Source organism: Alexandromys fortis, unplaced genomic scaffold, assembly GCF_014885135.2.
Source record: "Alexandromys fortis isolate MF-2015 unplaced genomic scaffold, M_Fortis_MF-2015_v1.1 scaffold_25, whole genome shotgun sequence".
Taxonomy (NCBI): Eukaryota; Metazoa; Chordata; class Mammalia; order Rodentia; family Cricetidae; genus Alexandromys; species Alexandromys fortis.
Window position 1 is genome coordinate 14675502 of NW_026067904.1, and position 27880 is coordinate 14703381.

Here is a 27880-nt window from a genome sequence, read left to right on the forward strand (position 1 = left end):
TCACTGTTGGGAGTAATGTATGTTGCTGTATCTCGTTACTCGATGTTGAGATGTTACCGGGGAGCTGGAGCCTATGGTTTGGCTTATGTGAATGTCTGGGCTCACCATTTGCGTCACTTGAATTTCTGGCCCTACCAAAATTCCTCCGCTCATCATTGGTCCCATACAGGCTTCCGTCATGTTACTGTTGCCCATGTCAGGCATCCCAGGGCTAGCCACCACTCTCTCAGCGTAGTATACATTGTGTGTGTTGGCTAGCTCAGCAGGTACACAAAGGTTCCCTTGAACATCATAGACAGGCGCCATTACGGTTTCGGTCACGACTACATTGGGTGGAAGCTGAGAATCAAAAACAATCGTCGTTGGCTGCACACAGGGGTCAGCAGTGGTATACGTCTCAGTCACTATGATGTCTCCATGAATCATGGGTTCAGAGGCTGCTTCCATTTCTGCTTGGAATTCAGCCTCCGAGAGAGTCATTCCTGAAGATTCGTTGACGAAGTAGTTAGGCCCCAGCAAGGGGAGGTCAGTACTGATGGGAATACAGGCCTGGTGTGAAGGGAACGGTTCGATTTCTGTGTCCAGGCAGATTTCAGCTAGAGTCCTGAATTTTGGATCTAAAGTCTCCATGTAGCTTTCATCCAGGTCATCCACAATCCAGCTGCAGCAGCCAATGGAGCCCACAGGAGACCCCACTCCCTCGTGGTCGTATATGAGCAGGCAGTCGTTGGCTGGCCGGCCTTCGTCTTCATCCGCGTAAGCATATGCTTTCTGAGAGGGGAGGGGAGACAGGGAATTAGAGATTTCTTTCCTTTACAACAACCGCCGAAGAACAACGGCAATGTTCCAGAGACTTCTGAACTAAAGGTTCTGTGGACTAAATTAAGGAATAAAACAATACTTGGATGCATTACTACATTATTTTGTTTTTGAATAGAGATCATTGTTTGGGTTAATGGGGCATAGAATTTGAGGAATATGTGTGAATCTAACTGGAAAATTAATAAATGATGTGTTTTGAATCAGATAATATACAGATCTTTTTGATTTATAGTTCTTTGCTTCTGAGGTGACATAGAAATAAAATGGGTTTAATTATGTTCAAAGTATTTATTTTTAAATGTTTTTACACTTATACATTTATTTATTTGTTTGCATGCATGTGCGTGCCGGTAGAACTCATATGGAGGTCAGAGGACAACTTTCCTATTGACACGCAGATCCGGGGAAGGAACTCAGGTTGTCAGGCTTGTCATCAGACACCCTTACATGCTGGCTCAGTTTGCTGGGCTCCAGATATTTACGTAAAGAGAGACATTAGATGAATTTGGAGCAAACACACATACAAAGATAGAAATCTCTCTAAATGCCAGACTTTCTCAGAATGTTCTTGAAGTTCTGTGTGACTTAGCCACTCGAAGATGATGTCAGGTTTGAGTGATGGCCCCTGTGGCATTTTTCAAATTACTATTATTGAGGCAGTCTCACTGTGGAGCTCCCTTCTCCCACTAAATGAGTGAGTGTATGTCATCAGCCCTCAGATGATCCGGACTTGCCTGGAGGACTAGGTAGCGACTGCAGTGACGGTCTTTAATATATAGTTATGAATATAGTTATAGAAGGTCTTTAATATATAGTTATGACTTTCTGAATGACCTAAAAATATTTCTGGATACATATAAGTTGAGCCTACTTATTGACTAAGTTGATTAGCAGTATTGATCCATTATTAAGAATCAATATATTTATATATAATTTATATGAATTTTACAATAGTATTTAACTACTAGATTTTTGCTTATTTTTAATAATTTCATACATGTGTACCAAGTAGTAGGATTGTTTGCCCTCATTGCTCTCTCTTATCCCCTCTGACTGCCTCCGAACCCCCTTGTCTTCCTAACTGGTCTCCGTGCTGCTTTCATGACTTTTCTTTTCTTTTACTGAGTTGGGGTTGCTTGCATCAAGCACAGGTAATGATGTGCTATTTACTGGAGTGTGGACCTAACCTAGGAAATGTCTATTTCTCCTCTGCTGGCAGCCATTAAGTGCCGGCAGCTCTTCAAGTGCGGGTGGGGCCGTGGGGGTACCTCCCTGTCCGTGATGGAACGGTGAAGAGCCTGGTCTTGTGCACAGATGCATAGGTGCTGTGTGTAGTTTAAACCACAGCATCCTCGGACTTTTTCTTTTAAAGAGCAATGGAGAAATTCACGTATTAGCATTTGAGGAATATTTTAGTCTAATGGAGATAATAAAAATGTATTGCTAATCAAACAAAATAAAGTTTTTCAATATGAAAAATTATTTACTCTTTTAAATTTTTTTCTTAGTTTATTTTATGTCTATGAGTTTTGTCTGCATGTGTATCTGTGTACTGTGTGTATGCCTGGTGTCAGAATAGGGTGTCAGAACCCTGGAACTGGAATGAGGGATGCTTGTGAGCCTCCATGTGGGTTCTGGGAATTGAACTCAGGTCCTCTGGAAGAGCAGTCAATTCTCTTAACTGCTGATCTAGCTCTCTAGCCCAAACTTATTTACTACGTATAGTGCCCTGCTAGACCAGCATAGTTTCCTGGAGCATTTATTTGGCATTCTGGCACAAATATATGGGCTCTAGACTGAGAAGAGGAACCCTGGGTTCCTATCTGTTAGCTTTTATCTATCACCAAGTTGAGATAATGCATTATCGAGCTTTAAATCCCTTTGCTCCCAGTCCTGTCATAATAATAATACTAATAATGATAATAACAACTGCTATTATTTTTTATATTCTTATTATTATCATTATTCTGAGATAGGTTCTATCCCAGGTTAACTTAGAACTATGTAGCTGAGGGTGACCTCAAACTTCTGATCCTCCTGCCTCCACCTCCTAAATGTTAGGATTACAGATGTGCACCCCAAAGTCTGGTTTGTGATGGGAATTGAACCCAGGCCTTGTGTGTGTTAGGCAGATACTCTACCAACTTAGCTGTATCACTGCCCTGTCCTGTCTGTCCTCTCATTTCATTGGATCCACTTGGAGAACAAGAAGGGCATCCTAGAGGACATTAATGCAATTTTGATTTTCTTTCTTAGCGTCCTTTTGCTCTGTTGTCGCTATGGCAACAAAATGGAGAAATCAGAAGAAAACAGAAGGGAAGATGTTAAGGAAAAAGAAGCAAGGGATGATGGGGGATGTTAGTCTTTTCACAATAGTTAGATGTGAAACACTATTGCAAATTGGCTTTGTGTCTTTTAAGAATTGAAATTTTTTAAAATTCAAGATTGGGATAGGGTTAAAAAGGAGCTGAATATATTTTTAGTCCTAAAGTGATGCCTTCCAAGTCTGTGTGTAGGGCTTACCTCGGAGAAGTAGCTGTCCAAAAAGGCCATGTTCATGCCAGTGTCTTGGTATTCCCGAAGTGTCCCTATGGTTGAGCTTCTCTTCCTCAGGGTCCCTGCTGCTGCTCCAGCCACCAGGCCTGCGGCTGTTCCAATGCCTGTATTGAGCTCCACTCCTGACACACCCCCTTCCACTGTTCCTCCACCAGCGTAAGTATTGGTGTAGATTTCTGAAAAGACAGTATTGGTGTAGATTTCTGAAAAGACAGGGTTTTTCCATGACAATGCCCAGATTACCCGGATGGCTTATTTTACAACCTCTTTCCCACCACCAACACAGCACAGAAGTGGTTCTAGAAGGACAGGCAATGAGTGGCCCCTTGCAGAATTCCCAGACTTGTCAAGAGTAAGTGATAGTGGAGGAGACAGCTGTGGCACACGGCTCATTCTCATGGACACAACCTTGGGTATTTAAAGACACATAATGCAGCTGCTGGGTTGGTCTGTGCAGTCGCAGCAATCCCTATGCCCTAGCCCACTTAAGAGGGCACAACCCATGTCCTGAAGCAAGAATTAGGCTGCTCCCAGCAGCCAAATCTCCAGTCCTCATTTGCATGTGCGCTGGAGAGCTGACTCACTTGGGGACTGCGCATATTCTTTGCATGGAAGTACCAGGCTTTAGGTATTAAGACTAAGATTTTTCATCTCCGAAAAATATCACGTCTGCTCTACAGCTGGACAACCCCTGCTTGGTTCACTCATTCCCAACTGTGAAGTACTTTCAAGTACCCTGAGCTGCGTGCGACTGCCGACGTATGGATCGTGTAAGACACTGGTGTGGAGAAAACTCATATGAACTAAAAGAGCTTTCCCCAGTGTGTCATTCAAAGAACATATTTGTTGCTGTTCTTCTCTCCCCTTTTCTCCAAATAACTTTTATTATAGATAAGCATTGCAGTAAGCTGCACCCCTTTCCAGGCACTATTCAAATCATATACATTGTATCATACAGGAAAATGCATTCATATGAATATACATCATAGCTATCACCTGAATGTATATATATTTTATATAACATGTATGTGGTTTTAAAGAGATCTTTAAATCAATGCTGCATAAAGAATTTTTAAAGAAATCTTATTATACAGAATTACAATTATAGTATCAGTTGTTATGTAACCTTCATCTTAAGAAGGACCTACGTCCAGAGAGGCTGGGTCTATTAGGGACTTCTTACTAGTAAGTGGCAGAACTAGGAAGAAAATCGCAATTATGGTTTCAGACTCTGACTGTTAAGTTGCAGCATTTTGAGTTGCTCATCTGTAACTTCAGATAGAAAAGTTGAGTGGTCGCCCCAGACATGTCATTTACCCTCTGAATGTATTCTCATGCAATAAGATTCACACGCATGCTAATGTGTAAGGTATTTTCACTTGAGATTGGTTTGATAGAATGATTTTGTAAATCATAGAAAGGAAAACAGAATTGGTGTCAACTGACCAGAGGAGTCAATGCGGTCTTGGGTATTAGAGGCTGTCATGGGTACGCATATATTGGACACATCCTGAAAGAAAAGAGATTTTAAGATAAATGTTGCATGTTCTTCATTTAAAAGCTGAGACTTTGCTTTTGCCTTGTATGGAACTGTTAGGGCTGACTGAATTCCCGCTGAAACCCCGCACTTCCGTGGGAAGCACTCACCCTGTCTTCCGGGTGCGCTCCCTCTATTCTCCAAGGCTGCATCACTCCTTCGCCTCCCTCGGGCACAGGGGCAAACCTGGTCCCCAGGCCTTCTGGCTGTCGTCGCTTGCAGCAACACATAAGCAGTAAAAGAGGAGACACTGGCCAAGAAAGGGATGAGAGTTAACCTCTGCTGCCCCCTTAGGAAGTCACATTTTTTTTTGTGGTACTATAATTGGAACGGGGTAAATATAAAGGCAATAGTGTATCAGATGCCCCCTCATCAGAGAAACAGTGTCAAACGCAACTGTCCATGTTTATAGACACAAACATCAAACCACAGGGAACCTGAGAGCTGGAAGGGGAGAGGGTGTGGGGCTCTGCAATCCAGACTTTACTAAATGATTTGAAGGAAGAACCAGTTCTCCCTGGAGTCCAGGTTTTCTGAACCAACTGATGACTCAGTTCTCTGACTCCTAGTCTCCCATATGTGCACATGAAAATCTCTATGTCTATGGGTACTATGTAACTCCTGACTGAATATACACATGGATGGCCCTCAATTTATGACAGTTTCCCATGTGACATTTCAACGCTAGGAGCTTTCAGGAGTATTATAGAGCCAATAGAAAATGCATTTCAAAATTTGACTTTGAACCTTTCCCCAGGGTATGTAGCCTGATGCAAATGTTAGTAGTGGATTTTAACACCTAGATAGTGAGGGCCTAAGGTGACAATACTTAGGTCCCATCTTGGGTTATGACTCAGACAAGAAACCCTGAAAAGACCTCTCGGTAATTCTTATGTGTGTGTGTGTGTGTGTGTGTGTGTGTGTGATTGAGAACTACTGATTTGAATAGTTTATTACAACTGCTATGATTCCATATGTCAGGTAAGATGCCTTAGGTCAGGTAAGATGCTTTAAGTCAGATAAGATACTTTAGGTCAGGTAAGATCCCACAGGTCAAGTAAGATACCATAGGTCAATTAAGACACCAAAGGTCAAGTTCTGGGACATTCCCAAAGGCATTTTGAGAATGAGTCAAGATTTTTGTGTAACCTTGCAAATTCTTAGATCATTTTAAGAAAGTCTGTCCAAACACCAGATATTATTTTCTTATATTTCCAAATGAAAATGTTTTAGTTTGTACTCATTCACAGATACATGTCAACAGCCCAATTTAATGAACTTAATCATGTTGATTTAAGAATCCAGTGTTGGATTCCCAATGAGTATGAATACTTTAGGGGCAAAATAAAATTCATAATTGACTTCTCTTTTGAAGACCTTTTGAAGAAATAAAGCACAGGGAAAGACAAGCCTCCTTTTGAGAGTTTGGCTCAGCAGCTTTGCCATCCCTAGGATCAGGGTCTTTGGGTAGATTCTACAGCTTCTCGAACTGCTTCTCCCTGGATCCTACTCTACCAGGGGAGCAGCTCACCCGAGGGCTCAATAAGCATCGATTCCTTCATTGCCTGTGACCAGAGGAACACGTAATGCTCCAAGCATGCTACAGAAGTGCCTCCAAGCTGGCCCTCAGTCTACTGCTTAGCTTCTCTACTTCTCCGTCCTCCATGTGCTAAGCCTTCAGTGTCGCCACCCAACCTATTGCTTGTTGTTTTCTTTGTGCTGAAGACTGAACCCAAGGTCCTACTTATTAGTGACTTGCTATATCCCACTGGGCTCCACCTCCATCCCATCTGTTTTAACTTGGGCTGCTTCTTTGTCCTCAATTGCCTTTTAGATTTAATCCCATGCTACACTGTTCTGAGAAAATCCTCAACTTTCAGGGTCCAGCTCAAATCCACTTCTGTAAAATTTCCTTAACTCCCCTCTTTTGAATTTCTCATTCTTGCTTTTCTGCTTTGAAGCATTTTGGTGGGGTTTCTGTTACAGGACTTATTTTATATGTGTGTAGATTATACCTGATGATTTGCATATGTTTCCAGTCTGTAGGAAGGCACTAACCCTTGGTCTTTGTTGTTATCATTATCAAACAGGTGCAAGCCTTTGTCAGCCCCAAGATGGCTGCAGATACCAGTAAGCAATGGCCAAATGAACTTAGTTCCTGTGTGTCCACAGAGACGATTTATAGTACTTACAAAGAAGCAGCAAGAGGCCCAGAACAATCATGCCAATCCCCGCGGGTCCAAGTCTGACATTCGACTGTCCAACCCCATCATCAGTGACAGTCCCATAGGTGTCATCTGTCACCCAGGTGCCGTCCCCATTGTAGATGCCCGTGGTGCTGGAGTGCAAACACACGTGGTGGTCATCGCAAAAGCAGGCATCTAGCAGGACAATCTGCGGCAGCTCACAGGCTCTGTTGTGACTGTCCGTCACAAGAATGGGGATTTGGTGCGTTCCTGGAGATAGAGTCTGTTCAGTCATAAGGATGGCAGAGGTTTCTGAAGAACAAGGAAGACACAGCAAACACGTTAGAAGTCCTTGGGAGCAACCCTCTCGGTCACCTACAGCAGATTCAGCGCCTCTCTCCACATTATGTATCTAATCCAGAGCTGAAGGCTGTGCATATGGGCCAGGGCCAGATCCCATAGCTGTCTCCCTGTGTGTTGGTTATCCTTGTCCCCAACTGTAGCATGCACTGTCACAAGAGCATCTCACCTGATAACATGTCTCATGTTCTGCTCAACCATTTCTGCAATATTTGGCGGTTTGGATTTCAACTTTTATCCTTACAAATAAAAATGAACTCAGCTCATTATAGAAACAATTTCAATGGCAAAGAGAAAGCGGGTGATTTTCTACAGGGCACGAGGATTTCAGAGACATTGGTGTTTTTGTCTGGATTTATAAAATGCAAGGAATTGTGACCGTTGCTGATTAGTCAAGTAATCTGTTTATCTCAAGTGACCAAACGTTGATTTACTGCCTACTTGATGATGGTTAATTAGCTGGTGTTTACACATTATGGATTATCCCTGCACTACTGAAATCTTTTGACTTTTTTTCCAGGCATATTTCCCCCAACTATCTAGTATAATTTGATTTTTCTTTCAATGTGAGTATGCCGTAGAAAGAGCCAGAAGTCTGTGTTTGACGACCTGACTTTGTTCACTGCTTCGCTCTGGGGCTTCAAGGGGGTACCTTGCACTCCACTTACCATTGAGTGATCGGATATGCCATATGCTGGCTGTGTCTGATGGCTCATCGACCACACAAAAGGTGAAGGGAGACCCGAAGGAATGATCACTGACGTAGATCCTGACAGACGAAGCATCGACACAGACACTTCTTCTTTCAGTGTGAATGACTGGACAGTAGTCATTGGCGTCGGGAACCTCAATGCATATGGTTCCTGTAGCTGTTCTCCCCGAGCCATCTGAAAAGGAGAGCATCCTGGGAGTTAGGGTAAGCCGAGTTGTGGGTGGGGAGAAGACTCGATTTCCCATCCCACAAAGATGCCACAGGAAGTATGGACAGTGCAAGTGACGTGCGAGGCGGGACGGGTTGTGCCTGGTTGGGTCTCTCCGGTCACTGTGGCCCCTCCAGCAGCCTTTCAGCCTTTCTCATCTTTGTACACTCTGCTCACTCTCCCGAAGATGGAGATGGGAACTGGCATGTCCTTCAAAGAACGTTCATCCTTTGCTCCTCTCATCCTGCCCTGACGAGGTGGACTCTACAGCTGTGGTCAGTCTCCCTCTTCAGGGTCCGACTGATTCTGCGCGTGTGTATTCAAAACTGTGGTGGGGGAGGGGTTGAATAATTGCTTGTATATTTTTATTCATTTTTCTTTGTTGGTGAGAATTTTAGTTTATTTCTCTCTGTAATGACATTCATTTCTAGGGACAAATGTCAATTTCCTCTCTAATCTACTTGAAACAAAGCATTGGTCAGTATAATGTATTAGAAAAAGTAGAGGACCAAAATTGGGGTCTGAGTGCAGGCCACATCCTACTTTAAGCTGTGTTCTAGTGAATAAAGTATTGCTGTTTTTACACTGCAAGGAGCTGCCATTTTCTCATTTGAAAATTTAGATATTACCCTCTCTAGGTTAACCAGATAAATCATTTTATGTTAATACACTTATTTGAAAGATAATATTCTGCTGCATTTATTTATTTGCCTGTGATAGAAATCAGGTCATCAGACTTGGTGGCAAGCACCTTTACTCACTGAGCCATCTTGCCTTCCCCAAAGATGTTTTTGTGTACTTAAGTGATGGTAGGTCAAGAGCCTGTCTTTATCCCATGTGAGTATGATCACCACAGGACTTTCTAAAGTGTCTTTTATTAGAGGTACATTATAGTCTTCCACAGTTGGCTCTATTTGCCACTCTCTGGAGCCGACTTGTGGCCTTGTGATTTGTAGCCAGAGCTGAAGCTGCTGTTTTGAAAGCTTGCCCTCCAGTGCGTCTGTCTCCTCCCTTGCTGTCTACATGTCCCGATTCAAAGCCAACCACAGGAAGAGGAGGCTGTGTGCCTACATGGATCCTGTGCTTAGGTGAGAAACGCCAATCTTCTGTCACATTTTGCTATCATGTTTTCTCTTCATTCTTGTGCTGTAATTATCTTTTTATTCTACTTATTGCTGATTTTCATTCATGACCAAGGTATGATCAACATGCTTAGATTCTGTTTCAAAACAACAACAACAACAACAACAACAACAACAACAACAACACCTCCCTTTCAGAACATTGGCTTAAGTAAGCAAGACAATGTTAGGTATGTAGCAGACCTGAACGTTAAGAGACATTCTTAGGATGAGACTAAAATTTGTGGCTCATTTCTTAGACTTTATCATGCTTTTGGGTTTTGAGCTTGCCATTGCTCAATCACCTTTCCTTCTGGACACTGTGAAGGCCAGATGCAGCCATTCACTAACCTAGCACCCCTGACTTCACCTAGGCCTTCATTGGGACGTTTACCTGGCTTCTTTCCTACTGACTTCACTCTGTTTTCTCTGTGGCATCTGGCTTCCTAGGCACTGTTCTCGAAAATCATTGATTGTCGACAAATAACAAACCCCCGTTGTGAGTCACCAAAAGGAACATGTCATAGATTTTCCCATGAGAGAAGTGGCCAAATCACAAATGAATTCCATGCAGCCTTTGCATAAAGATGGTATAATATAATATATAATCGATTTTTTTTTGCCAAGAGCATCTTACAGTGGACAGTGTAATATATTTTTTAAGTAACAGGCTGGTTTCTCATCAAGGCTCAATTCTGGTGACTTTGAAGTAAGTATACTCTCAGGCACACTGCTTCCCACCAAGGTGACCCTGTAGTGATCTTTGGCACAGCTTGTAATCCTGACTGTGAAGAAAAAATTCCTAGCATGCTCCACTTAGTGACATTAGCCATACTCAAGCTATGTGGTCATAAGAAGAAGCAAACTTTTATTTTATACATATTCAACTTTCATGCTTTATACTATAGAACTCATATGATTCTGTTTTAGGACTAAGTGAGATAAATTATGGCTTAAATATAAATTATGGGTACAAGTGTAAATGAATTCTGTCTATTTTTTTGATTTGGTAAGTTTAACTCTTAATCTAACATATCTAAAATTTTCTGTAAGCTTTAACATACCAGAAAGCAATGGTTTTTGATTCACAGAACAGATTTTGGCTCAACATTAGAATAGCTATATTCATAATAGTTCATATAATAGTATGAATCATATTAAAATATTGAAAAAATTCTTACCATCTATAGCCAGGATTTCTGCTGCATATATTCCATCAGTAATATATTTTGACTTGGCGTCAAATTCTCTAGAAAACTGTATCTCACCAGTCCTTGAATCAACTTTTAACCAGCTGCCTGCATCATGCCCTATGATATACCTGTTTTTAAACAACAAGTTCATTGTTACACTTCTGTCAAGTTAGCATTTCCAAATCATATGAGAACTGCAGTGCAGTGGGCCCGCATTGTGTATGTTTGATTCATCATTGTCTTAGCTCACAAAATGTGAGCTTGTGTGTGTGTGTGTGTGTGTGTGTGTGTGTATCTATTCCACTGAGAATCCAGTGTTGAATATATTGTTATTAGGTTGACAATATAAATTTACTTCTTCTTCTAGATTTTTGGTTATACAGTAAAATGTATGGGTATATCTCAAGCCCATTTATTACTGAGTTATAGCAAATATACTTTCTCTAGTTTGAAAAACAAGTATTTCTTTTCAGGCATGACAGACTACTTGCTGACTGTAGGCTTGGGGTAGGCTGGCTTCATATTGTCTGTCTCCTCAGGGGCTTGTGGTAGCCCTTATCCACCTCTCTATCTGGAGACGGATCCGAAGGACTTGAGCCGAGATGAAGAACATTTGGGTCTCTAGCAGCTGAGATCACACACCTTCACTTCCTTCAGCTGATCCCCTAACGCTTCCCCATGCGAGCAAACTTTAGAAGTTTGCCACAGAGTCAATTAGATTACTAAATTGGTATCTGTTCACTCTGAAAGTGCTGGGGAAGGAGAGGAGCTGCAAGAGACAAGAGGGGGAGGGAAAGACCATTTCTAGTGATTTCTAGTGATGTGGGAGTGATTTCTTATTAATAAAGAAACTGCCTAGGCCCCTTGATAGGCCCACCCTTAGGTGGGTGGAGAAAACAGAAGAGAATTCTGGGAGAAGGAAGCTTAGTGAGAGAGTCGCCATGATTCTCCCAGTCCAGACAGATGCAGGTTAAGATCCTCCCTGGTAAGCCAGCTCGTGGGCTACACAGAATATTAGAAATGGGTTAGAACAATATGTAAGAGCTAGCCAATAAGAAGCTGGAACTAGCCGGGCCAGGCAGTGTTTGAAAGAATACAGTTTCCGTGTAATTATTTCGGGGCATAAGCTAACCATGCGGGCGGCCAGGTGCCGGGGACGCAGCCCCGCCGCCCCTTATTTCAACATTCTAGGCTCTCTTGCTCTTGTGTGTAGTCTGTGCCCAGTGCCCCTAATGTGTTCTCTTTTCCTGCTTTGCCTTGGGATGCTCACCACATTTCTGAAACACGTATGTTCCGGTTTCTTCCACTATTTATTTTTTTCTTTTAGATCAAGCAGAGAGTTGAAACTCATCTCAAAGATAGCCCCAGGTTCTCTGGGAGCAGGCGGTGACTCACTCTTTATGGTGTGTTACTGCCTACAATATGACCTAAACCGGCTTAGTTCAGGGTAGTACAGCCGACCTCAAAGGATCAAAGAGACTCTCTTGGCAACACTGGAAGCTCTTTAATGTTGCAGCCACTCCCCAGACGCACTTATGCTATAACCAGCTAGAGCTCCCATTGCCACTAACATGTTCTTCAGTTCCAGAAAAGCATCAAATGCTGTCATAGTCCCCTAAAACAAGCAAGAAGACAAAACCCTCCATCCCCCGAGTGCTACACCAATTCTCTACCACACTCCACATGAACGAACAACGGCCACACAAGCGGGAGGAAAGTACTTGTCATACCTGACGTTTGTTGCAGTGTTCCCTGTGTCCGTATCTATGGCTGTGTATGTGCCAAGTACATAGTTCATTAAGGAGTCTCCCCGGGTTCCTTCTCGGAGACTAAACGTCATGGAACTGGGGCGAAAGGTGGGTCCTTCACGCACATTGAGAACCTGGATTCTCACAGGGGTGGAGTGCATTTGGAATTGAGACACCACTGAGTGGTGAAATTCAGCTTTGTTTCTTACTCCAATGCTGAGGTAAATATTAGGTATTTCTTCATAATCCAGCATCTGAAATGATGGACAGAAACAGTTTTGAACTAGCAAAGGGGTCTCTCTATCGGAGGAGGATGTATTATAGTGGGCATAGATGCTTTAAGTGCTATTTTCGTGGGTGGCTTAGGTACACATGCGTGCCTGAGGTGATATTGGATGTCTTCCTCCGTGGCTATCCACCTTATATACTGAGGCAGGGTTTCTCTCTGAGCTTGAAACTATGGCTTGTATGGCTAGCCATCTTGCCATGAGAACCCCCAGTCTCTCTGTCCTGTGGTTTTGAATACAGGTGGTCATCCATGCCCAAATGACTCTTTTATGAGTTCTGAGGATTTGAACTCTGGTCCTCATGTTTTAATGGCAAGTGCTTTACCAGCTGTGCCATATCCTTAGCCCAGTGCTCCCTTATGCTAGAATAAGAAACATGACAAAGAGGCTATAGACTAGAACAAAATCCTGTAACCATGCAATTCTGACCCTTGACGTTGAAATAATCTTAGTTACATAGTGTGTTTTATGCATGTGTTCACTTAAGGGTCATTTGTTATTTGTTTCTCTTTGTTCTCTATGATGCTGGGAATAGAACTCAGGGCCTCGAACATGCTAGATGGGTGTGCTACCACTGAGCTGAATCTCCACCCTTAAGTCTGTGATTTAAAATTGAGATTATAGTTTGAAGTTTTCAACTTTTTTCATAAAAAAATCTTAAAATGAAAAATGACACCTCTTTTTATAAAAATTAAAAAGTAAATCTGGAATGGATCAAAATTTGCCCACAACTACTGACTGAGCAATTAGGTCCCAGACCTCCTTTGTAGAATTCACATCTGAGACTATCTTTAAAGTAGCAATGGCAGAATAGAGGAGACAATATGTATGATCTAAGCAAACATATGGTTATGAGTTTAGATGATGTAAACAATTCTAAAAATATTTTGCTATTACAATCAGCCTGATGCTATGACTTAGTTGCACTGGGTCTGGTAGACCAGATGGCTCCTTTATTAGGCACACTGCAATCACTAAATGCCACACCCTGAGGAAAGCCACCTTTGAGCGAGTTTTCTGCATGAAAGGTGAATGCAGTCTTTTGATCCAGACTGACTGATGTGGGAACATAAAAGTTTACAAGAGAAGAAGCTGTTGTAGAAGCAGGGTGTGCTGGGCAGTATTTGTGAAGACTGTTCTAGAAGCTAAAGTAAGCAGCTTGGGTTCTTTCTTGAATCCTGGTTTACCGTCTTCAGGCTGGGATCCTACAGATCTGTTTGGATTCTGCCCTTATCGTTTGCCTCCCAGGAGAAATGAGACAATTTGATCTTTGATTTTCTTCAATTTTTATAAAAAGAAATTACAGATTTTTCTGCCCAGAGTGGTGTGGGTTAGATTATATCATTATATCTGGAGTAGAATATTGTAATGCTTAATAAAGACTAGAGTTTGCTATTTCCATTTTAGCATAGAAATCCCACTGAGAGAACCCCAGTGCCCTTGCTCACTGCATGAAACCTTTTCAGACTAAACTGGTTGAGAAGAACCTCACCTTTTCATCTCTCACCAGCACCTCATGTTTACCCCACCCCGAATGGGCCTTACATCCCACCCAGGCAGCACTTTTGCTCTACGAATGGACATACTGTTTACTTAGAGGGCACTTTCTTATTTTCTCAGAGTCACTGAGTGCTATGAGAAAAGGTAGCCTTGTTTTTCTTACTAACAGATATTGTGTTGCTAGCCTCGAAGCCTCCTCCATCACAGTCAGGAAACTCATGGATACGGACAGCATTTAGATTCTGAGCTTTTTGAAAGCCTAATCAGTCTAAGAATCACTTTGAGCTTCTTTGGAAGGAAACCATAGGAATCCCATGCTTACCTTGACCACTTTCAAAATGCCTTCATTGGTTCGTGGATCTGTTTGGATTTCAAACCAGTTCCCATCATTGCCAGAGAGGATTGAGTATTCTGCCAACCAGTTATCAGTGCCTTCTTCATCAAGATCAATTGCTTGTAATCGTATCAGTTCTGAGCTCAAACAATTTTCTTCAATACTTGCTGAGTACTGGAATAAAGGGGTCAAGTCTATGACATGAATTTTACAGGAATAAAGAGATTTACAATCATAGGATTATTCTTTAAAATACCATGCCAGTGTTTTTGGAAACATTTTAAGTGGCATCTGTTCAGTAGCAAATATAAGAATGATGTATTATAAGATAAAAAATTCATTTACAGTGGCATCTGTTCAGTAGCAAATATAAGAATGATGTATTATAAGATAAAAAATTCATTTACAAATGCTACATGTGAAGTCAATATCACATTGGCTCTTCATTTTTTACCCATTTATTTTAAAATTATTTTTACTTCTCTCTTTTAAATAAATAATTACATATTTTAAAAAATCTGTTAAGATGGGCAGTGGTGGCAGCACTTGGGAGGCAGAGGCAGACAGATCTCTGTGAGTTAGAGACCAGCCTGGTTTACAAGAGCTAGTTCCAGGACAGGCTCCAAAACCACAGAGAAACCCTGTCTCGAAAAACAAAAAAACAAAAACAAAAACGAAATCTGTTAGTGGCCAAATAGCAAACATATCGGACTTTGTGGGTCAGAAACTCTACAGTGGCATTGCTTATTCCTTCACTGTTCAGCACAAAGTAGTGACGGCAACATGAGGAGAAATGAACAAGAGAATCTAGTTTTACTAAAGCAGGTGGCAAGCTATTCCTGGCCCTGTTATTTGGATTTAATTTTTTTTTTTTGTGAAAGACTCACATAACCCAGGCTAGTCTTGAATTTTCTATGTAGCTGAGAATGACCTTCAACTTGTGAGCCTCTAGCTTTTGCCTATTGAGGGCTGGGATTACAGGTACTCCCTACCACATGCGCACTTTTGAGGGCTGGGATTACAGGTACGCCCCACCACCCACACTGTGTGGTATTTATGGATCAAACCCAGGGCTTTATGCATTCTAGGCGACCATTTGGCCAACTGGACTACCTTTCTAGTTCTGATTTTGTGATACTTTATGATAAAGGTGAGAATGGGAATAGAGAATGTTTGAGACTCTAATATGATTAATTCATCAAGTATACAAAAATACAAAATATATTGTTATACAAAAATATTGTTATTGTTTCATTGGATCAACAAATTTCCCACATTTCTGTGACTATAGCCTGTGGAGTATACTGTTTTTACAGAGGAGACTGCCTTGGAAGACTGAGTCCGAGATAACTAAACAGAGGCAGGAAAGGTAGCTCAGTGGGTGGAACCACTTGCCGCCAAGACTATCTGAGTCTGAACCTTGGCATCTATATGGTAGAAGAGAGAACAAACTCGTGAAAGCTCCTCTGACCTTCACATGTGTGCCATGGCACCTGTGTGCTGACACACAACACACACACACATACACACACACAAAAAAATAAGTAAATAAAATGAAAAAGATAAACATGTAGGAATGCTACCATACAGAAGAAGGTTTGTGTAATAAAGCTGCGTCTCTCTACATTGTAGCAGCCAGACTTCTGAATAAACATGAAGGCAAACTACTGTCAAGGGAAAAAGATCATTAAAATAATGACTTACCGAAGTTTTCTCTAAGATGGGGAAATTATCATTGACATCCAAAATCTTGATTCTGCAGTCACACTCGGACGACAGCCCATCTGTGGCTCCGTCCCGATCTGAGCCCCTCACGAGCAGATTGTACATACTGTGTTGCTTAATCAGAATGAAAGACAGCCATAAGGTTTAGGTACTGGGACTGTGACTCCAACACAATCCAATGCCATTATTTGTTTTTTTTAATAGATGCATAAAATGAAATATTTATCAGTGATCATTTAATTTTTATTAAAATTGGCTCAAGCATTTTTCCTTCCCTCCTGTGCACCGGACTAAGGTCATGCACGAATCATTTTAACTTTGTTTATTCAAAACCAAACCCGCTGTTATCAGTCCTTCAAAGAAGGCTTTACCTCTCTGTCAAGGAAATTGGACATCGTGCGGACTTCTCCGGTGTACCTGTTCACCATGAACATGGGTGCGCCAGCAGGCTCCTGGGAGATGATCTTGTAGGCGATTTTAGAATTCAAGTGATTGTCTTCGTCTGCATCTGTGGCGCTTAACTTTACCACCAGCGCATCTGCGAGTAAGGGTGAAGGTGGAGAATGGTTGGGATTCTAATCCATCAAGTCATCAGGTATGAAAAGAGGGGTAGGTTTTTCCTTGGCTTTCCCTAAGTATTCCTCGAGAGTATGTTACTGTAGCTTACACCATGGAGTCCCATCACCCACACCGGTGGTTACAGAAATAGCAGTAGTTCACATATGAAACGCTTGACTGTTTATTCTTTTTCTCTGTTAATGGTAAGTGAGTAGCAAACTAGTGTTTTTTAATATATGAAAAAGTTTGGCAGACTATCATAAAGATAAAGGAAGTGATTTTTTTATCAGATTTGTCTTTACCATAGCCATATGAAATTTTTTTTATATTGTTTAATTAAGAAATTGATACTTAGTTAAATTCAATATTACAATCACTTATTACTTATATGGGTGCCTTTTTTTTTAGACAGGTTCTCTCTACAGAACCCTGGTTGTCCTGGAACTCACTATATAAACTAGCCTGATTTTGAACTCACAGATCCGCCTACCTTTGCCTCTTGAGTGCTGGGAGCAAAGGTGTGTACCACGACACCTAGCAAATATGTATAGTATTAATTGTCACTTGTAACAGAATTATGACTGTTTGAACTTGAAGATAATTTATCAAAATAAAAGTTATACAGTTGTGAAAATGAATAATTGATCAGAAAAAATATAAGAAGTTCTTAATTATTCATGCAGAGAAAGAAAGGACCTTGTGGCCAGTTCCCACTGTCATCATCCACAGGATTGACTTTTCCAGGATTGGCAGATAGTTTGCCTCCCAGACCTCAAAGTGAAGACCCCACTGCCGAATATCTTGGTGCCTTTGGACAGGTAAGGCAGGGGCACCAGGACTTCAGAGTTTATGAAGGTGTGTCTGGTCTTGTAGGGTATTGTTTAGAAGCTGTGCTCAAAGGAGGAGGAGATGGAAGTACCATTGGACTGGTTGTGGTTTTCTCCTCTTCCTTCACCAAGGCTGCTCTGAGCAAGTTAATAAGGAAGCTAAAGTTAGAGTCCCTCCTGCCCCCTCTTGTGCCCCTTAGTGAAATCCTTCTGCCTTTCCATGCCTTCTTATTGTGTATGTTTAAAACACTTGTGTTTCTATGCCTTTCTCCCCAGTTTTGCTAATATATCCTCTGGAATGCATTTTGAGGTATAACGTCAGGTGCAGAATGGAAAGGTTAAGGAATATTAGAGGGTTGGGAAGAGGTGGAAGTAGGTCGCATGGGAGCAGAGAGAGTTAAGTAGCAACATCGGAAAAGTACAAGAGGAAGAAGGAGAGAAAGACAAGGAAAGCTAGGGGAGGCACTAGACTTGGAATTACAGAGGATGAAAAGACATGGGAGGAAAGGCAGAAAGGGAGGAAGAGGGAGAGGGAGACAGGGAGGGAGGAAGGCAGAGAGAGAGGGAGAGAGAGAAGGAGAGAGGGAGAGAGAGAGGGAGAGAGAGAAGGAGAGAGGGAGAGAGAGAGGGAGAGAGAGCAGGAGAGAGGGAGAGAGAGNGAGAGAGGGAGAGAGAGAGGGAGGGAAAGGGGGAGGGAAAGGGGGAGGGAAAGAGAGGGAAAGAGAGGGAGAGAGAGAGAGAAGAAGAAGAAGAAGAAGAAGAAGAAGAAGAAGAAGAAGAAGAAGAAGAAGAAGTAGAAGAAGAAGAAGTAGAAGAAGAAGAAGAAGAAGAATGTCACTTGCTGTCCGAAGACATAAATACTCTCCATCTGGCTTTGATGGGACAGCACCTGCATACTAGCTCTGTAGTGTGGTTCAGCTATGCCCGCTCCAGGCATAGGTCAGAATGGAATCTGTTGTGGTTTTACATTTTTAAAGCTTTTCTCATTCAGATTAAGTCAGTTCACCCATTTCGGAGAATGACACTGAACACTGGCTCAATTGCATGTCTAAGAGTCATCTATGAATAAGAGGATATCTAGCAATTTAACCATGTACGTTTGCATTTGAGTTGTGTTAGAATGTCTGGGGTTGGCTTCTCCTGATCTGTGAATAAGCTGGCGTTTCCATCTTTCAAAGCCCTTGTGTAGAGGAAGTGAGCAGATGCAGTGCGGTAAAGAGGTGGCGCTCCACTCACTGGCGTCGCTGTTTTCTTCAATGGTGGCTGTGTACACATTCTGAGTGAAGACCGGCGGGTTATCATTCACATCCATGACTTTGACTCTCAGCTCCAGGGGCCTCTCTAAGTCTTCCCCTCGTGCGTTCAGAGCGCGACAATGGATCTGTGCAAAGTCAGAGAGAAACTGTCTTCTCCACCAAGGCAAATTAAGCAACATACTTGCAAACACATGAAATGTGCCAAGAAATAACATTTCCCCCAAATTATAAGAGTATAGTGGAGCCTAGCAATTGAAATATCACTTGTTCATAAGCAGGTACAATAAATACACGGCACACCAAGCTGGCTCTCAGATTTCTCATTCCTTCAAGTCCTTTACTTCTTTCATTCTATTTTCTTTTTATCCACTCATTCGATTTACTTTCTTTCTTTTTTTAAAGGAGAAAAACCAGCACAAACAAATAAAAGCTTCCGGGACTCACCAGGAACAGTGGGGTTATCTCTCTGTCCACCACTGAGGTAATGTTAATTTCCCCAGTCCGAGGGTTGATGGTGAACACTCCATAAGGTGGTCGATCAATCCCTGCTCCAGAGATTCGATATGTTATCCTCTGGTTCACTTCACAGTCTGATCTAATCTGGAAGAGAAATGGCGATGACTGGGATCTAATTTGGGTGCAGTGTAGTTTGGGATGGACCATCGTAACTAATCTTCTCCAGGCTCTATACTATGGGAGCATGATGACATTAGCTCATAGGCTCATTACAGAATTATACAGTGTGTGTGTGTTTGTGTACAATTCCTGTCTGATGATGATGTGCAGAAAGTACACACATAGTTGATGTTTACTGTCAATGATCTAATCTTGTTTGCAAAGAGAGTCTGACAAAAGTAAGCGAATCTCTAGTGGGTTTGTTTTATTTTTTTAAGTAAGTGTGTGCGCATGTGAGCAAGTGTGCTTGTGTGTGTGTGTGTGTGTGTGTGTACAAGTGCAGATGCCCTTGGAAGCCATATGCATCAGGACTTCTTGGAGCTGGAATTAGAGGGAAGTGCAAGCCACCGGAAATGGGTGTTGAGAATTGAATCCTGGTCCTCTGCGAGAGCAATACACACTAGTAATCCCTGAATCATCTCTCCAGCCTGCTTCTCCTGCTTTTATATTTGACACAGGGTCTGATATAGCCTAGGTGAGCCTCAGTCTTGTTGAGGATGACCTTGAATTCTGATGCTTCTGCCTCTACACCTTCCAGAGCTGGAATCACAAGCATGAGGTACTACTATGCCTAGTGTTATGAGGTTCTGGGAATGGAACCCAGAAATTTATGTATGCTAGGCAGGTACTCTACCAAGTGACCAACATCCCCAGCATCTCTTTGATAATTTTTTAAAAATTGGTTTATATTAATATTACTTTGGTTATATTTGAGTTTGAGACTTAAAATGATACGTAAATGAGGAACATTGGAAGAAAAAATGTGGTGTTTGGAGGCAACAAAAATATCATATCTACAAATCTACTTTGTCACTTTTATGCCAACAGATAGCATAGCTAATAATATGCCATACGGATTTTGCTTTACTAGTTTAATTTCTATTGATTATAAATTTAGACTCTTTATGTTTTGGAATCTTACCTGTATACTGCAGATGAGAATACTAAGATTTGTTGCCAAAACACTATGACTCAAGTCTACTGGGAATAAACTAAGTTTGCTTAGTTTAACTCTAAAGATCTTGTTTAATAGGAGGAGACCTAGGAATTCCCCCAAAGCAAAGAAAGCTGAATTTTTAAATATGAGTTACATAACAACTCTGTAATTAGCGATGAATCAAATGGGAGTAATATCAGGAAAGTTTTCCTCAGCTCTGGACGTCAGTGAGAAAATGCCTCTCTTTGAACACAGCGCAATATCCCTGCTAACACTTGCTCTGTGTTCTAATGCTATAAAGAAGGGATTTGCCGGACCCTCCTCCTTGAATTCGGTGAAGGTCCAGGGTCAAGACATTCAGAAATAAGAGGTCTCCAGCTTTCATGGACTAAGAAGGCACATATCTTCCTACAGCTCCCCCCTCTCTCTTCCCCCTCTTTTTCCCTCACACACTTTCCCCAAATATGCACCTACTTTCACAATACTCATCTACACTTTTTCTCATGAATACCCTTTTCTAACACACACTCACACACACACACATATTCAATTTCTCTCTTTCTCTCTCTCACATACACACACAAATGTAATTAAAATTTCTCTGTAAAAAGAGATTAGGGCTTAGAGATTTGAGTTGCATCAAATTTGCCTTTTTTATTTCTAAAACTAACCAGTATGAAAAACCCTTGACATTGGGAGTAGGTCTCCCACTCTGATAAACCTGTGACTTATAGAGGGAACACAGAACCCAGTAGATGGACTCTATCCACTCATGGTGGAGAGCCACGTCTATCTTTTAGACTGGCTTACCACGGACCTTCTGTTGTGTGTCAGTCCCCATCTTGGGATAGTTAAGAGTGTTCTGGGTTGGGAATATGTCCCAGTCAGTAAAGTGCTTGCCTGTTAAGCATGAGGACTAGCGTTTGATCCCCAGAACTCACATTGAAGAAGTTTGGGCATAGTGACATGTACTTGTAATTCTGGTGCACAGCAACTGGAGACAGGTTGATTTCCAAGGTTCACTGGCCACCCAGCCTAGCCTAATTGGTGAGCTCCAGGTCACTGAGAACAAGCTGAAGACCACTGAGGATACAGCTGAGGTCATCTAATGGCCTCCATAAACACATTCACACCTATGCATGTGTACCCATACACATGAGTGCATCTGCAAGCATTCCGCATTCCACACACATTAAAAAAAAATAACGTCTGAGCAACATAAGTCAACGACAGTGTACCATTCCTTTAAATCTCTTTGGGCGGCAGAAGCTGCAAATCCTTGAAACTTTCCAGAGCTTTCAAACTTCCGTGTTAAGAGGCCCCTCTGGCTGGTCAGTGATTGCAGTGGATGGCCTGGCAGCTTTTTTTAAAGCTTGGGGACATGGGGACTCCCCCTCCTGACCCTTGGTGAAACTTCCAGCTCTCTACCTGCCCTTATCTGGAAAATGTCCCGGGGGCAGGGAGGACTGACCTTATCTGAGAGCAGTCTCTAAGCCTGGAAGCCTGAATTATCTCTAGGGTGACCCTTGGCCCAGTTTCCTGCTAGAGGCCTCCCCTGCTGGATTCTGGGAACTAAGACTTGTGCTAGGAGCTTTGCTTTAGGACCCCGCTGTCACATAGAAAGTCTTCCCTTAGGATCTTGCCACTTGATGCAAATTAGGGTTTATCCCAAGGACTCCCTAACCTATACTCCTTATACTCTGGAATAAAGTTGAGCAGATTCCCCGAAGCTGTCTCCATGAGAGCTGTCTCCTACCCAAAGCTGTCTGAGCCCTGTTTCCAGCTTCTGCTCCCTCCACCCATGTGGACCAGTGCAGCCAACAATCCCAAGGAAGAAGCAGGGCCACACTTCCTCTAGGAGCTCTGGCTACCTCTGCTTGCTCCATCACTCACTCTGGCAATTGGGTTCCTCTTGGAGTTGTCCTCTCCCTCCCGACAGGCGGCGGCAAACTTGATCCACTCCCGCTTTTGTCTTCTGACGGTCTGCCAGGTTGTGGTGCCGTTTTCAACGTCTAGTTCTTTCACCTAAAGCAAAAACGATGGATGTTTCTCATAGTGTTTGGGTACCTTGTGCTTAGGCAACTTATTGACATTGTAAGATGTGTCCAGAGGAAATGCTAAATTGAGGATCAAAAAAAGCGATTCTCTCATGGATAATTCTGGACATAAACCTTCCCTCCCCTGCCGGTGTTAGACATAGAACGGTCTCATGTTTCTAGAAGATCCTATGGGAACAGGTCTCCTTAGCTGTGCTTGGTGTTCTGCAGCTGTGCTGTGCCATGTGGCGCCTCTCTTCTTCAGTGCACCTCCCTCCCTAGGTAAAGACCTTGCCCGGTCCACCCTTCCGTGGTCTCTGACTGGGTTTTCCCATCCCTGTCACTGCTCCACGTGAATGTGTTCCATATAAAACAAAGGAAGGGATTCTTCTCTTCTGCTGATAAGCAGTTTGCTGTAGTTGAGATCCGTGGGTGGTATTGCACATTAGAAAGCTTCTAAGGAGCATTCACAGCTCTGGTGGCCATCCTATGTGCAGCTCTGTCATTTCCTGAATATGTTGGCTGTATCTTGCTGGATGTTTGGCCTTTCATGAATTTATGTTGCTGTTGTCTATAGATTCGCCAAGAATTTGACAGTGCCAAAGAGTCCAACAATTCTACATCAACCATGAACACACATATAACCATGTGTAAAAGCATGAAATGCGTATTTATTTCTATAAGTCTTAATGTCCTTATTGGATCATAGATGATCGTGTTTATTTAAGGCTTTGAATGCTGCTCTTGGAGAAAGCAGATGCCCACAAGAATGGAGTGTAGTTTATCATTTCAAGAACAAATGAGTTTGTACCTCCCCCATTTTAATTCCATTGTCTGGAATGTCCCATGTATCTATTTTTTGTCAATGTCCCTTAGACATGACTTTACTTTCTCCAGTGACTTGAGATAATCCCGGTGAAGATTTCTTGATGGTGATGGGTTCAGGAGGTACAGGCCCTTAGGCTGATTTCTGCCCCACTCTGAATGGAAGTAGATTCTCTGCCAGTCTGTTGAGTTGCAATTTAGGAATTTTTAACTTTGCAACTTTCTTTCATTTACAGGGCATCAGTGGTACCTTCTCACTGACATCCCTCTTCCTTCTTCAAGGGCTTCGCTTGCTTTGATGTAGGTTGAGAAGTCTACAAATAAGCTGCTAATATAGTTGAATGAGTGGAGGTGCAACGACCTCAGGCTCTGGAAACCATGTCTTATATGCATAGTCGTCAGGATCTAGGGCCTTCCTACTGTTATTTCAGGCCAACTCAGGTTCTATCTTTTACCTTTTGTCAAGATCACTATAGTTGCTAATATTTCAATACATAGGTGCATCTTAACATCCAATTTCTTTTCATTTAAGTCATGCATACATTACCTCAACGATAAATTCACTGTTCACTCCCAGTACCACCTGTAACAGAGGGCAAGACATTAGCATACATTTGTATAATTTATAGGACACAGAATTATAATATTATGATATTCTTTCATCATTTAAAATTGTATATGCAATCAGTAATGTAAAATACAATTGGTAGTAGAAGATAAGCAATGCAGAGCTGCTTTCTTATCTTTAAAAGTCTTCTGAGCTTTATAAGAACACAAAAAGAAAGCTCCTGAGCTGAGGAGATGGCTCAGCAGGTAAAATGCTTTCTGTGCAAGGATGAGGCCCTAAGTTCAGAGTCCCCATACTTTCTGTAAAAGCTAGACACAGTGACAAAGACTTTTAACACCAGTCCTAGGGTGGTGGGAGTAGATTCCTGGGCTTGTAGACCATCCAGTCTAGCCAAAAGGGAGAACTACAGCTACTGTGAGAGACTCTATCTTGAAAAATAAGTATGTTGACACCTGATTTCCATATATGCTTGCATGAGTGAATGTATACACACACACACGCTCAGTCAAACAAAGAGTCACACACACTTGTGTCTCCAAGTTAGGAAACTAGCTTCACCAGAAACCCTAACAAAGACAAATAAAAAATAGGAAACTGCGATTTGTACAAAGAGTATTATTATTCAGAGTTGAAGGAAATATGAAATGTAAAATGACATGGTTTAAGAAAACAGAAGAGCACAGTTGTAACTGTGAACTATTGTTCCAGGTCGTGGGAGGCTAGTGGGGCTATGTGAGGTCCTGTGTCAGAAAAGATGAAGGAAGGAAGGCAGAGATCAGAACCTGTGCTGAATGCATCTCTTTTTATTTTGGTGCAAGGAATACAAAGGCAGTGCTAAGAGCAGAAGGAGGAGGGGAGGGGCTCACGGAGGAACAGAAAGGAAGCAGGGTGAGGAGAAGCTAGGCAAAGCAGAGATGTTTAATGACCTTGGGTCGGATGGAAGTCAAGGAGAATGGGAACTGGGAAGATCTTGGGCTCTTGAGGCAGGAGGTCATTGTTGACTTCTGTACACGGTGTATGTCAGTTTGCAAGAGTCAGCAAAATGTTACTGAGGAGGGGAAGTTGCAATGGTGGATTAGAATTTCAACAAGTTGTCAGGTAAACGAGACTTGGCCAGTTCACAGGTTAATTAGATGGGAGGTTTTGTTGTTGTTGTAGTAAAACCAAGACCAAATATACAGTCAATAAGGACAGGAGAAGGGTATTGTGGAGGAAGAATGGTAGGAAGGTGAGGATGAGTGGTGAGAAATAAACAATAGAGTAGCTAGAGATACGAGGAAAGAAAGTGGAGATGGACGAATTGGAAGGGCAGGCAGTCTGGGGAGGCAGCTCAGGGGAACAGTGCCTACTCTGTGTGCTTTTGATGCCCTGGTTTCTGTCTGTGACATCGTAAAAGAAAACCAAAACCAGTGTGAAATGTGCAGATAAAACAGATACTCGATTATGAGAGCCAACATCTATCTGGAATGGAAAAATCAACATACACGGTGTATATATGGCATACTATGTTATAATGATGCATACATACATTTCATATAATATATGCTACTGTTTTGGGGATATAACTCAGTCATTTGAGTGCTAGCCTAGCACCATAGGAAACTGAGTGTGCTGGTCACACTTGTAACCCATGTGCTCAGGCAATGGATAATACAGGAGGATTGGAAGTTCAAGTTCACCCAGCCTACATAGTGAGTTGGAGGCCAACTTCTTATGATACAAGTAAATGAGGACTGTATCAACAAATACATTTATAAAACAATGAAAGAATACAGTAAAAATAGGAAAACATTATGAAGAATAATTGGCTTAGTTTCACATATCATTGTGCCCCAGCTTTTGTGGTGAGCAGGGCATAGAAGTTCTAAGCATATTGCAGCAGTCACTAGAGGTCTATGATGTAGGAGACATGAAACTAAAAGAAAGAGGTAGGCCTTTTTGGCATTCTTGAATTGGAAAATGTTTGAGTTCAAAAACTTAGAAATAAGAATGGGACTATATCCCAGTGTTAGAGTATTTGTCTGACATCTTCAGGACCACAGGTTCAGTTTCTAGTAAACACACACACACACACACACACACACACACACACACGCAGGACAAAGAGAAAGACAACAACTATCCATAGCTGATGAAGAGTCCGTGGACACGCGGGCACAAGGAAGAACAGAATGAGGAGTTCTTTGGTGTTTTGTCCAGAACTCGGCAATCTATGAGGGCTATGGAGACTTTAAGGTGTGGTAAGCTGCTGTCAACTCCAGCTAGAAGAGGAACTCAGGAACTGGGAGAGGGGGACAGCTGACATGGACACAGAGCAGATTCTGACAGGCAGGAGAGCGTGCAGGCAGAAGAGAGCACAGTGGGGCTTGGGATGGCAGAGTCCAGAACGGCAGCAGCAGAGGTTGGAAATCCGCCAGTGGGGGCACTGAGTGTCCTCTTCACTCCCGTTCTCCTGCTTACGGGGCTCGTTAGACATTAGGGAGAGTCCAGGCCTGTGGCGGAAGATAGGATTTAGTAGAAGACGCCATGGTTTAGCTGCAGAGAATGGTCTATTTTGTCACATGATCTTGACTCAAGGTTAGAGCTTTTTGTTAGCAAAGCAGATCATTCTGGAAGGTATAAGGAAAAATCAAGCAGAATCTTCCTATTCAGAAAGCAACAATTTCCCTTTGGTTTTGTTTCCAAACACATAATTATACAACAATAGTTGTTTCCATCAGAAGAAAGTATACACACAATTTGCTTTTTGTACTCAGTGATTACTGTGGTAAGGGCCCACGGGTAAGGGCCCGTGTCAGTGAATACTGCAGGCATCTGTCTAGTGGCTGCCTTAGAGCTCACAGTAGCTATTTGTTCATTTTGGTGGCTGGGGAATTGGGGTATCTAAGAACCACTCTCCATTGTGAGGACTGTACACCAAATCTCACACCCAATTCCCACCTTGGTAATATGAGATCAGTGACCTCAGTATGTGAGATTATTACCTAGAAAATCTGGGGGAGATGGCTGTGTCTAAGTCTCTTGTCTCCCAAGTATGAGAATCTGTGTTCAATTCCATGTCAAAGTCAGTGTTACAAGTCAGGTGTGGTGATGTAGGTTTGTGATTCTGTGGGTGGTGGCGTGGGTACTAGAGACAGATGGAGCCCTAGAAGCTTATTGGTCAGCTAGTCTAGTTACATGTGGATTCCAGGCCAGGGAAAGATTTTGTCTCTTAAAAAGTAGCAGGCATCAAAGAAACAGCACCTGGAGTTGTCCTCTAACTTCCGTGTTCTCTGTCTCTGTCTCTGTCTCTGTCTCTCTCTCTCTCTCTCTCTCTCTCACACACACACACACACACTGTAACTTCTCACACAAACACATACATGTGAACACACGTGTACACATGTAACCCCCACAAACCCACACACGTGCTATCCCTGCACACACATGCACACTATAACCTCTCACACAAACACATACATGTGAACACACATGTGTACACATGTAACCCCACAAACCCACACATGTGTTATCCCTGCACACACACATGTAGTCCTCACACACATCCATGAACACACACACATCACCACACATGTAATCACCCCCCCATACTTGGAAGTTTCTGTTCCCATCTTGAGCCTCACACTCGTCTCTTGTCTTCTCCCTTTCTCCCTTTGCTCTTCCCTTGGACGTTACCCTCTTCCCTTCCTGACACCGGCTCAGGCCTAACAGCCACAGTGGCATCATTGCCCCGCGTCCCCACCCACCTTTGGTGAAGACAAGCGGAGCTGAGCGCTTCAGAGCTATAATCAACCAGTTGTCTAATTGAACTTGAAAGCAGTGAGAGTGAGTCTTAGCTGGGTCCTGCTTATAAATCAAGTAGAGATTTGCCAGGTAATTTTCACTCCGCAGTGAAGACACCCTCATCCT

General features: G+C 42.4%; 1 protein-coding gene across 1 annotated transcript; it reads right to left on the reverse strand.

Moving 5' to 3' along the window:
* Dsg4 (desmoglein 4) lies at positions 1–27877 on the reverse strand. The gene is made up of 16 exons (XM_050134845.1): positions 27563–27877; positions 23951–23986; positions 22436–22567; positions 19375–19530; positions 18911–19055; positions 16661–16827; positions 16269–16403; positions 14553–14738; positions 12426–12697; positions 10684–10823; positions 8130–8348; positions 7108–7413; positions 5026–5165; positions 4825–4888; positions 3346–3554; positions 1–771 (listed from the first exon to the last, which is right to left on the reverse strand). The coding sequence occupies exons 1-16, from the start codon at positions 27875–27877 to the stop codon at positions 1–3; spliced, it is 3393 nt and encodes a 1130-aa protein (XP_049990802.1).
* Between the last annotated feature and the right edge of the window lie 3 nt (positions 27878–27880).

Bases quoted from the DNA above. Each gene is read 5' to 3' on its own strand.
- Dsg4 (XM_050134845.1), bottom strand. From the start codon at position 27,877: ATGAGGGTGTCTTCACTGCGGAGTGAAAATTACCTGGCAAATCTCTAC. The intron at 16,404-16,660 runs GTAAAGCCTTCT...ATTCTGATTAAG, and splicing joins CCAATTTCCTTGACAGAGAG to CAACACAGTATGTACAATCT. The intron at 10,824-12,425 runs GTATGACAAGTA...GTTTAAAAACAG, and splicing joins AACACTGCAACAAACGTCAG to GTATATCATAGGGCATGATG.